General features: G+C 50.2%; 1 protein-coding gene across 1 annotated transcript; it reads left to right on the forward strand.

Annotated features, from left to right (window-relative positions):
* The first annotated feature begins 209 nt into the window (after nucleotides 1-209).
* Nucleotides 210-11,370, forward strand: Cimip4 (ciliary microtubule inner protein 4). Its single transcript, XM_075963510.1, has 4 exons — nucleotides 210-554; nucleotides 2,545-2,689; nucleotides 10,996-11,106; nucleotides 11,279-11,370. The coding sequence occupies exons 1-4, from the start codon at nucleotides 225-227 to the stop codon at nucleotides 11,368-11,370; spliced, it is 678 nt and encodes a 225-aa protein (XP_075819625.1). The 5' UTR covers nucleotides 210-224.
* The last annotated feature ends 787 nt before the right edge of the window (nucleotides 11,371-12,157 follow it).

The raw sequence follows: 12,157 nt of genomic DNA on the forward strand, positions 1-12,157 counted from the left end.
CTTGCCTTGGGATCCTTTGCTTTCTCTGCTCCATGCCCTTGTCTGCCTCTGGCTCTCCGGCTTTTGTCTGCTTTTCTTCCGCTGGCCCCTCTGTCACCTTTCCTGCTTCTGCTTCTCACACCTGTCTTGTGGCTTCCTGTCTCTCTCTGTCCCCCTTTCCCACCTGCTCAGGTACAACCACTTTGACAAGGACCCAGCCAGACAACAAGGAGGGCCAGCAGGACATGGACTCACGGAGAGCTGCCCATAGCAACTTGGATGGCTCCACATTCAAGCACCAGCTAGGGCTCCCTCGGAGCCCTCGAGGCAGTTCCCTGGGCCAGGGCCACCTGGAGGTCCCACCTCCGCCACCAACTCCTGCCAGCAGGACTTCTCTGACCATGGGCTCACAGCCCGAGGATCTGAAGAAGGGGGCATCTAGATCCAACTCGAGAGAATCCAGGGAAACCCCAGAGCGGACAGCGTCCCTGAGCCAGAAGGACAGCGCCATTCCTGAGAACATCCGCCACAAGTTTGGGAGCAAGGTGGTGGACCATCTGATCTCTGAGGAACAGGTGAAGAGCAGGGACATGGGAGACTGACGGTGGGAGAGGGTTGTGTGGAGACTTCATGAGTTCAGATTTCATTCCTGGAACCGGTCCCTAAACTGTTAGGAAGTGGCGTTTACTGAGACCTGCTATGCATTAGGTGCCGTGTGCTGTCTCAAGCCTTTGTGTGTGATGACTATAAGGCAAGAGGTATTATCACCATTTCACACGAAGTCCAAGGCAAGAGGAGCTAAGCAAGTCAGCCACATCTACCCAGTCACGTGGATGAGGATCTAGAGCCTGTTCTAGAACCCTGGCTGCTACCGACGTTGCAATTACAAGTCTGTTGTTTGCATTAGACATTTTCAATCTGAACACATCTCCTAAGAGGGCCAACGTACATGTATAGACTACACTTACTGGGTATCAGAGACCCAGGTTTGGACCATGGCTCTATTTCTGTGGCTCTATTCCTGTGACTCTATTTCCCCAGTGGCTCTATTTCCGCAGGCCAGGTGACTCTCGTTAAATTGCTTTCTATCTCTGGCCTTCAGGTACTAGATCTGCAAAATGAAGCACCCAAACCATTCAGACTGATGAATCCATGGCAGGCATACCACAAGTCTAGCCCTATGCATGGCAGGCATTGTAGGGTTAAGCCAGCCCCTTTAGGGGGCGGGTTTGCCTCGGGCGAATGCGTAGGGATAAATCGGGGAGTGGGAGGCGGCTCCTCCCTTTTTCTTTCCTACCTCCTGTGCTACGCGGGAACCTAGGTTCTGTAAGTTTATTTATCATTAAAGTTGTAAATATTCTTTAATATCTGCATTGCATTTATTTACGCCGATACAAGGCATGAGTAATCAATCCTGGCACTCTTCCCCACCTGCTCTATTATTCTAGACAGCCATTACTTATCAATTGAAAATTGAGACTAAATTCACCTGCCAGTTTTAGTCAAAGGATAAGCTTTCATTCGTATTGAGTCCTATTTTAAGGCCACCGTTTCAACAACTGCAATCTGTGGTCAGCAGGGCAGAGGTTATTGCTTCCTTTTAAACAGAGGGTAGCTGGGACCAGGAGAGGCATTGTGTGTGATCTGCTCAGAGCCACAGGCCTGTAGATCCGTGCAATAAAAGACACAGGGTCAGGGCCCTCCAGGGTTCGCCCTCTTTTGTCATTTCAAGGTATAATAACTCCACCCATCAGACACTCTGGGGGTGGGTCACAGCATTAAATGTTCTTCCCTACTTGGAGGGACTTGTTCCAGTGGAAATGGGTGTATTCACTCTTGGCCTTGGGAAGACGCCATTTCTGTTTAGCCACCATTTGCCTGTCCACCGCAGCTTCCAGGACACAGGTCCCTGGTGCCACAGAAGTGGCAAATGTCTGAGCTAAAAGCTCCTTTCATACTCTCAGGTTTGCCTTCCACCCAGATTTTACAAGCAGAGAAACCGAGGCCTAGAGAGGGTCCAAGACCTGCCGAAGTCAAGAGCTGCTCTATGTCAGAACGGGCTCATACTCAGGTTTCCTGACCCATAGGCCCAGACTCGTCCCTTTGGGCCTCAGTTTCTTTCTTGATATGAGGAAGAAGTTGGTCTCAGTGTAAACTAAGAAGTTTGGCTTGTGGGACTCCTTGATAGTAAGCCGCAAGCTGTGTAAACTGGGGGAGTCTGGCCTTTTAAAGTCCTGTTTCCGTATTTCTAAAATGGCGGGGACAGGCTCACCCTATGAAGACCCTCTTCTGATGGTGTACACAGTAAGAGCTCAATATGTGTAGAATCACAGCCTGATGGTGTACACAGTAAGAGCTCAATATGTGTAGAATCACTGCCTGATGGTGTACACAGTAAGAGCTCAATATGTGTAGAATCACTTAAGACTGGGAGGAGGAAATGGATGGGGAGGTGCAGAGCTTGCCCTGGGGGATTAAGCCTGCAGTGGGGAAGGCAGGGGAGCGGGGAGCCGGCATGTCCTTACCTTCCCATCACTTGTCTCTTTCCTTTGCCTCCTCCTTCAGGCTCGAAAGGCCATTGGTGAAATCTTTGAGGGCCAGAAGAGGTCAAGCTCATGGCCCAGCAGGACCCAGAGCCCTGCACAAATCTCCTCCATCTTCGCAGACTACTATGACCTGGGCTACCACATGCGGTCCAACTTGTTTCAAGGTCAGATTACAAAGGCCAGGGTGGGACCGTGAGCATGTGTGGTCCAGAGAACATTGGGCACAGAAGGCCTTTGGGGTGTCCACCCTACCTGGGCCTTAAGGCCCCAATGCATAGCTCCACAGATACTCAGTTTATAAGCACCCAAGGCATCCTTCATGCTGGTATGTCCTACAGGAATGCCAGGACCAGCTAGACCCTGGCCGGTGTGTCTTCACTGTGCAGGTGATGCAGCCCACTTGGTAGTGAGGCCCTCACACTGGACAACCTCTGGTTTCCTAGTCTACAAGGGGGAGGCCCAGGCACCCCTGACCTAACACCTTTGGCGACAGTGACAATATCAGCTTTCTTGGGTTCAAAGGTCAGTTGGCCACTCCCTAGCTGGGGATGACTATGAGCAAGGAGCCCTCCCTATGCAACCAGGTTGATAACCAGAGTGGCCCTTATGGCCACGGGCAGGTTCCAGTACAGGGGTTGGGGTGACAGGCCATTCATTTGTCTTCCCCGGAACCTAGTGGTGGCATCACCTGGAGGAAAGGACAGGTGAATTGGAGGGGTGCCATTTCCAGAAGGATAATTTGGCCTGTCTAATCCTGTTTGGCTCTGGGGCGCCACGAACTTCATGTCATGGCTGGGCTTGCAGCCAAGTGCTCAAGATCTGTCGTGTGAAGAGAAGTAGGACTCACAAGGACGGTTCCTAGGGCTAAGAGGATTCCCCAGGCTTCCTCGATTGCTGAGGTGGGGTATACACTGAGCATGCAGGAGCTTCTCGCTACACCCTTTCCGCTCAGCTTCCCTGTCAAGGGCCTACTTTCCTAGGTCCTCCTCCCTCCCGCTGTCTCCAGTGCTCCTAGGGTCTGGCAGGCCTCTTTCCCCTGGCTTGGGTCCCTGTCACCCGAGGAACCAGACACACATTGGAAGCCTCTCTGGGTTTTTCTTTGAGTTTGAGGAAGAGGTGGTGCAGGGGGAGGAAGGCCAGATCAGATCAAATTGCCCTCTCTTTTGGAGCCCGGAATTCTGCCTTTTCTCATTGACACTGGTCACCCAAAAGATCTTACCTACAACATTATAAAATGTGAATATGAGCATGAAAGAATACTGTTCTTAAGAGTCTGTGTTCCCCTCACCCAGCCTAGACAGAGGAAGTGTGCCAAGGGTGAGCAGGAACCAGTTCCTGCCAGCTCGCAAAGCTAGACTCACAAGGGACCATTGTTGGGTTTTCCTGAAGTGACTGGCATACAAATGGTATCTTACAACTAGGTGGGAGTAGCCTGTACGGGGAGACTGGCACCAGAATGAGGGCTTCGACCCGCAGCACTCTAAGCATGTGACTGCCAGTGTCCGCGTCAAGGCCCCACCATGGGGATTCATTCACCTTGGCATTTGTGGATGGCAGTGGTGAGGTGTGCTGTATTGAGGCAGGGTAGAGAAGCCAGACCAGGGTAGAGAAGTCTTTTCCAAGGTAGAGTAGGAGACTAAGCTAGTACAGGAGGCAGAGGAATGGGCTCACTTGGCTTGAATGAAGGATCGCTCCAACACCGTGTGGAGGAGGACACAGGGAGCTGTGGGACCGGGTAGGGCAGACCCGGGGACAGCAGTGAGGAAGGACTATAAACATCCAGGAGGGGGACCCATGATGGTGGCCTGGTATGCTTATTAGCCTTTTGTTATTGTAACAGGAATGCCCAAGATACTCAACTTATTAAAGGGTTAACTAGATGTGGTGGTACATGTCCATAATCCCAGCACTCTGGAGGCAGAGGCAGGGGGATTATTATGAGTTTGAGGACAGCCTAGACTACCTAGTGAGTTCCAGGTTAGCCTTGGTGACAAGAATAAAACCCTTAAACCAAAGACAGAGGAGATCTTTCTCATGGCTCATGTCTTCGGAAGTCACCTAGGCTACGATCAGTTGGCATTTGGAGGTCACCTAGGCTACCATCAGTTGGCTTCTTGTCCTTCTGGGGCTGCGGTGAGGCACAACAGCATGGCAGGGTGTGTGTGACGAATCAAAGCTCTTCAACCTCATGACTGACAAGTGAGAACAAAGGGGAAAAAAGGCAAGTCCCATTATCCCATAGGGGATTTTCCTCCCCCGCCCAGTGACCTGAAGTCTCCCAGTAGGCCCTACCTTGGTTTCTGCCATTAGTGCCAAACTGGGCATTAAGCGTTCGACATTGGCCCTTGAAAGACATTTCAGGTCCAGTTGTTGGGCTGGTGCACTGTACATCTGGATGGCACTGTGTGTTATTCTTAAAAAATATATGGGGGGTTCCCAGCGGCAGCGGGAAGTCAAGCAGCGGAACCCCAAATGCAGCGGGCGCATGTGAGCAGACCCATGGAGCCATAAAAGCAGCTGCTAGCCCCGAAGAGACGGTTGTAGGTCCCCGGGGCGGGCTGGCTGAGTCGCCATGAGAAAAGCTGCTACAGCCTCCCACTTTACAGACATATAAACACAGGAAATAGCCATAAACATTTATTAAGAAAGAGGGAAAGAGAAAGAGAGAGAGAGAGAGAGAGAGAGAGAGAGAGAGAGAGAGAGAAGAAAGAGAAGGAGAGAAGGAGGGAGAGAGAGGAGGAGAGAGGCAAAGCCCTGTGTGTACACCGGGAGAGAAAACGGAGAGAGAGCGATTGCGGGCGAGGTCAGAGGTTAAAAAGGAGTGGGCGTGGCTAGGGCAGGGACCGAAAGAATAACACTGTGTGCCATGTGGCAGCTCAGGAGGGCTCAGGTCACACAGCCCCAGGCACAGGAGCCTGGGCATTTGTGTACGGGTGGGGTAGTAGATCAGGCAGAGCAGGCTAAAGAATGGACTTGGGCGTGAGAGCAGGATTTGGGTTGATTTCAAAGCAGTTTACCTGAGCAGCCTGAAGAAAGCTACTTGGCTGTGGAGATGGAGTCTTCCTGCAGGAGCGAAAGGGAGCACAGGCTATGCTGAGTCATGGATCTAATCCTTTCTGCTTTCTCAGGCTTGCTTTAAGCCCTTAATCCACTTCAAATCCACTTCTGTGGGCAGGGAGAAGGATGCCTTTCTAATTCTTTTGTGTGGAGTATTTATCTCTCCAAGAGTCCCATCCTTCCTACCTTCTCTGTCCTGCCCCCCAGGTGTCTGCCTTCAGGTTTCCACATGCAAAAGGCTCTGGTGTGGTCGAATTTTCTTTACTCTTATGGTGGCCATACCCAGCTCTCAAATAAATACACGGAGACTTGTTCTCACTTATAAATGCCCGGCCTTTGCTTGGTTTAGTTTTAGCCAGATTTTCTTACATTATCCTGTCTACCTTTTGCTTCTGGGCTTTTACCTTTCTTTTTTCTATATACCTTTCTTTCCTTCTTATTTTGTGGCTGGATGTGTAGCTGCCCCCTTCCCCACATCATTCTCTTATTCTCCATTTCTGCTCTTGCCTCTTCTGTTTATTCTGTCTAGCGTCCTTGCCTATTTCTGTTTTCTGCCTAGATTTTGGCTGTTGAACTCTTTATTAGACCAGTCAGGTGTTTTAGGCGGGCACAGTAACACAGCTTCACAGAGTTAAACAAATGCAACACATCTTTGCATGATGAAATAAATATTCTACAGCATAAACAAATTAGCGCATCTTCACCTACTATTCCTAGACTACTGGTTCTCCTATCTGGCTACCCATCTAGTACACCACTGTGGTCACTGAAATATTGTAAGGTGTCTGGGAATACACACCTTCTTACCCCCAGCACTGCCACTAAAGTACTGGGTATAGGGGAATGTGCTACAGTAGTGGTAATGGGAAGCCAGGATATACTTAGGGCCGCAATCAGGCAGTTCTGGAGGGTTTCTGGGCCCTTCATTGTGAGGATTGTTTGAGGATCAATTAGACAATTTCCAGGAAAATCCTCTTTGGGTTTTTGATTGGAGCACATTGACTCGGTTAATCAATTCAGGGGTGTAGTAGGAGTGGCGGGTTGTTTCCCGCCACCCAGGAGGGCACCCGGCCACTGGCTAGCTTTACCCAAAATAATTACACAGAAACTGTATTCTTTTAAACACTGCTTGGCCCATCAGCTCTAGCCTCTGACTGGCTAACTCTCACATCTTGACTAACCCATTTCTAATGAGTGTAGCACCACGAGGTGGTGTCTTACCGGGAATATTCTTAACCTGCGTTCATCTCGGAGAGGAGAGCTATGGCAACTGACTGACTCGGCTTCTTTCTCCCAGCATTCTGTTCTGTCTACTCTGCCTACCTAATTTTCTGTCCTATCAAAAGGGCCAAGGCAGTTTCTTTATTAACCAATGAAAGTAGCACAAAACAGAAGACTCTCCCACATCACAGGGGCAATTGTCAGTGTGGTACTAATTCATTTTTCAATTTATCAGTGTGCTAAACAGCTTCTTCCATTCAAACCTTCCTTCAGTATTTTGTAATTTGGGGTAAGAAAATCTCATTTTGCCACTTATCGCAAATGGATTTCTTTTTCTTTGTTTTTGTTCTGAGAATCTCACTATGTAGCCCAGGCTGGCCAGAAACTCAGGGTGACCCTCTTAACCTCAGCTTCTTAAGTGCTTGGGTCATAAATTACCATCCTATTGTAGAAGATAACTATTTAAAATGGTATTTCCTGGGGCTGGGGATGTAGCCAAGTGGCAAAGCATTTGCTCAGCATGTTTGAGGCCCTAGGTTCAGTCTCCAGAATTACTTTGGCTATGCAGCACGGAGGGGCGCGTGCATGCGTGCGCACACACACACCCACACACCCTCACAAGGTGAACTGGAATTGTGTAGCTACCACAGATGGAGGCTCCAGAGTCTGGGTTTGGCTTTGGCTTGGACTGGCAACTGCTTCAGCCCCCACGGCCAGGATTCATGAAGAGGAGAGGGGGGCGGGCCCCCCAAAGTCCTGCAGTCTTTGACTTCGCTGTTGCAGGCTGAAGTGTGGCAGGGGTTTGAAATCAAACACAGTGGTGAGTTTTGCTGTCACCTTGTGTCCTCACCCCTGCTGTCTCCTCACGCCCCCGCCCTGGAGTCTGATGTTTGGGGATGTTCTTGGTGCTTCTGTTGGTGCCCTGCCTACCCACTCTCTTAAAGCCTGGGGGTCTTGGGGTTGCACGTCTCTCTACTGCCTGTGGTTGCTTCACAGAAGCATGGTGTTCTCTGCACTGGAGACACAGCTGGCCCACGTGGCTCTGACCCATCTCAGTCTGAAGATTTTTATTCTGTTATGGCCATCCTCCAGACTCTGAGGCAATGCACGAGCTCCCAAAGCAAACCCGAATCCCATCTAGTTAGATTTATTCTGAGAGGTGAGAAGCGGGTTTCATCTCTGCCTCAGGGAATCTAAAAAGCCAGAGCAATCCTTTTAAACGATGCTAGCCACCATAGCCCCCAAATCTGGCCATTTGACAGCCTCACCTAGGGCCTGCCTTCAAGTTCTGTCCAGGGACTGTCATGTTGCCACTTTGATTCTGGTTGCCATCAGGACTGGGGGCTTTGACCAAACCTCTAATTCACTGTTACGTAAGCCTTGCCAACTGTAAACCCCAAACCTGCAAGTTTGCTTTCCAGAGTGATTTCTATCTTGGCGGCCTCATCCTCAGAGAATGCGGCCTGCAGGAACTTTGCGGGTCCTTGGATGTTGCTGGGAGCTGCTTTACAGACCAGCCCACGACTGCATTTGCAGATCTCAGGAGCTTTCGGCTGGTCTTTTGGCTCGAGGCTTTGTGTTTGCCTAGAGGGAGAGGCCTGTTAATGATTCTCCACGAATCCTGTCATTCTTTAGTACTGCTCCTCGCTTGATCTAGTAATTAGTGAAAGGTGAACCTCTAAATCCTTCCTGATGGTAACAGGTTCATCAGTTTCTCTCTTGATCTTGCTATGTCTATTCAGATACTCGCAATAAAGCAAGCTTAGAATCATGAAGCTAACTCACATAGTTATTTATATAAATTTTTAAAAAGATTTTATTTTTAATGTGCCTGTATGAAGGGGTAGGGGACTCACACACATACTGTGTCATGCCTGTAGAGGTCAGAGGACAATTTGCAAGAGTCTGAGCTCTGCTTTCACCATATGAGTGCCAGGGATTGAACTCGGTCAGGTCATGGACTTGGCGGCAAGCGCCTCTACCTGCCGAGCTATAGTGCCAGCCCCCATTATTTTTATGTCTCCTACGGCTGTTGACTTACAGGCTGTTTTGTCTGGTACGGGTGTAGCCGGGGCAGCTTGTGCTCAGCTGACATTTTGTCTGATGTATCTTTTTCTAGCCTTTCATATTTATCCTCTCCTTGTGTCTTTTTTTAAATATATGCTTTAAATAATACAGGTCTGGAATTATTTACTCTGGCAATCTGTTCTCCAGAAAAACCAGTGAGTGAAGTCAGTTTTTATTTCTGTTGTTGATGAATTTGGGTCGATCCATGCTTTCTTTGTGTTTTCTATTTGGTTTTTTTTTCTTTTTCTTTTTTTAAATTTGCACAAACTTTCTTCTTATTCTCCCCAGTCAGATTTTTTTTCTTTTTTGGTGTTCTTTTCATTTTCTAGTTATTTTTGACATTTTCGGGTGCATCACAGACACATCCTCATCGGAAGGCATGAGAGGGGTCCTCTGCCTTCTCAGGCCTACCGAAGGCTGTTGTTACTCTCCCGCCTCTCTCTGTGCAATGCCCGCCTGTTTTAAAGTCAAAAGGTTGAGCTGCCCTGGCCAGGCTCTTTAATTTTGCAGCTGTGTGACTTTGAACACTCGGCCTCAGTCTGTGCCCCAACAGTGAGCAGGGGTCAATCGATCCATTCATCTGTTGTCTCAGCTGCTTCCTAGGAGGGCTGATTCAGTAAGGGCGTTCCCTGGAGGGAACAGTTTGGAATTATCCTTAGCTCCTTGGATATCTTCACTTGCAGCAGGTTGGGGGTGTGGCTCAGTGTGGAACTCTGACCTAGTGTGGTAGGTGTTGCTCTTGACGGCCACACTGATTGGACTGAGGTCTAGATTAGTAAGCCGGCCTCTGGGTGTGTCTGGAAGGCAGTTTCCAGAAATATCAACTAAGTGTGTGTGTCAAGGTGTGGGGTGGAGGGTGGAGGGGTATGGGGTAGAGGATGGAGAAGTGTGGGTGAAGGGTTGAGGGGTGTAGGTGGAGGGTGGAGGGTAGAGGGGTGTGGGTGGAGAGTGGAGGGTGGAGGGGTGGAGGGTTGAGGGGTGTGGGTTGAGGGGTGTGGAGTGGAGGGTGGAGAGGTGTGGGTGAAGGGTTGAGGGGTGTTAGTGGAGGGTTGAGGGTTGAGGGGTGTGGATGGAGGGTAGAGGGGTGTGGGTGGAGGGGAGAGGGGTGTGGGTGGAGGGTGGAGGGGTGTGGGTGGAGGGTTGAGGGGTGTGGGTGGAGGGGAGAGGGGTGTGGGTGGAGGGGAGAGGGGTGTGGGTGGAGGGTGGAGGAGTGTGGAGGTAAGGTGAAAGTCTACCCAGGATGTGGGTGGCACCTTCCTTGTTTCCTGGCTACCATGATATGAGCTCCCCTCCTCCCAAACCCTTGAACTGAAACCTCTGGAACCATGGGCTAAAATACCTCTTAGCTTCCTTCAGTACTTTGACTCAGGCATTTGCCACAGTGACCAAAAACTGGTTGACACTGTGACTCTTGCCAGAGATGTGAGCTCCGTGCTGTGACTAAACCTGAGCATGGGATTCTGAGACTAGCTTGTGGGAGGAATCTGGAAATTTTGGAGTTTTGAGCTAGAGAAATCCCAGAGAGCTACAGGCTCAACTAAGGGGTGATTCTCGGGAAAGCAGAGGAACCCACACCATCAATGCACACGTAAACAGTGGACTATTATGGTGTGTTCAGATGGGAACAAGGACTCTCCCGGGAACTGGGCTAAAGGCCATTCATGCTAGAGCCTGACAAGGTGTCTACTTTTATCCCTGCCCTGAGACTCTGTGGGAAGCTGAGTTCAAAGGCTTAAATGGGCTGGAGAGATGAGATGGCTCAGCGGTTAAGAGCACTGGCTGTTCTTTCAGAGGATGGGAGTTCGGCCCCCAACACCCACATGGTGGCTCATAACCGTAACTCCGAAATCTGGCACCCTTACACAGACATGCATACAGGCAAAACACCAATGCACATAAAATAAAAACAAACAATAAAAAAGACGAGCATAATCTTCCCAATCTTGAAAGAAGACCGTATCCCCTAGGGTAGGTAAATAATCCAAGACTCAGAGAGTTTAACACTGGGGCATGTTAAACTCTCCCACTCCTCTCTTTTCCATGCAAACTGACACTGAGATACAGCACAGGGTGCATAGGGTGCCATACGTTCAATGACTCGGGGATTTCTCCACGGTGTCTACAGGGCCACCCCAGGAGACAAAGAGCCTCATGAAGGCTTCCTACACGCCAGAGGTGATTGAGAAATCAGTGAGGGATGTAGAGCATTGGCACGGCAGGAAGACGGATGAGCTAGGTAAGTGGAATCTGGGCTGCGGGGCGGTCCTCTCCTCCCTGGACAGGGTGAGTGTCTGCAAGGTGCAGAGCAGGAGGCAGGGGCCTGGGGCAGGGGTGACAAGACACTGAGTGGGTCTGGACCTCCTGGAAGCTGCTGGCCCCTGTGATGGTCCCTCCCCTCATCCCTACAGGACGGTGGCACCAGAAAAATGCCATGAATATGAACTTGCAAAAGGCACTGGAAGAGAAATACGGAGAAAAGGGCAGATCCAAGGGCAAGTAGCTGAAAGGACATTGGAAGGAAGCTCCCGGAGAGTGCTATCAATAAAGAAAGGCAGGCCCAGGTCTGAGCCCTGCCCCTGCGTGCTACTTCTCTTTGCGCCGGGATGGGGACCCATGTGTGGGGCTGGAAGACCAACTGAGGAGGATGGACGCTCTGAGCAGCTAGGTTTCTGAGACCCCCTCTTCATGGCTTCCTCTGTGACCTCAGGAAGAGTTGGGAGAGTTGAGCCAGAGTGCTCAACTGGGTGACGGGTCCTCTACTGGACATTGCTAGGCTATACCCTTTGTGTGGTCTCTGGCTGATTTCAACTGTCTCTAGGCGTTTATTCCTCTCCCACGAACCTGCAGACTTCAGAGGAATTGGCCATGTCATCTCCCTCTTCTAACCTAGGAGCAGATCTGATGGATCTCCCTTATGCACAGAGTGATTGGTTCAGAAATGGGCACATGGCTCAGTTCGGGCCAGTGAGATAGACGGACGACAAAGGCCATGCACGAGATGTTGCCTGGTAAACAGTTTTCTGAGCTGGGCATGCAGCAGAGCATTTGTTATTCCCAACATTCTGAATGAAGAGCCAGGAAGCCACATAGACGATCTTGGCAGACATTGGAGAACCAGAGAAATTGCAGACACCTCAGGACAGTCTAAGTCTTTCTGGAACTCGCCAGAAGTCACCCAGTTCTGGACCACAGTAGGGATGGGTACTACTGTTGGGTTGATTGTCACAGCTTGATGGGTGCCACATCTGAGATAGTACCACAGTTGGGAAGGGTACTGCAGATAGAAA

The sequence above is a fragment of the Microtus pennsylvanicus genome, chromosome 2, assembly GCF_037038515.1.
Source record: "Microtus pennsylvanicus isolate mMicPen1 chromosome 2, mMicPen1.hap1, whole genome shotgun sequence".
Classification (NCBI taxonomy): domain Eukaryota; kingdom Metazoa; phylum Chordata; class Mammalia; order Rodentia; family Cricetidae; genus Microtus; species Microtus pennsylvanicus.

Bases quoted from the DNA above. Each gene is read 5' to 3' on its own strand.
- Cimip4 (XM_075963510.1), top strand. From the start codon at position 225: ATGGACTCACGGAGAGCTGCCCATAGCAACTTGGATGGCTCCACATTC. The intron at 2,690-10,995 runs GTCAGATTACAA...CGGTGTCTACAG, and splicing joins GCGGTCCAACTTGTTTCAAG to GGCCACCCCAGGAGACAAAG. The intron at 11,107-11,278 runs GTAAGTGGAATC...TCATCCCTACAG, and splicing joins CAGGAAGACGGATGAGCTAG to GACGGTGGCACCAGAAAAAT.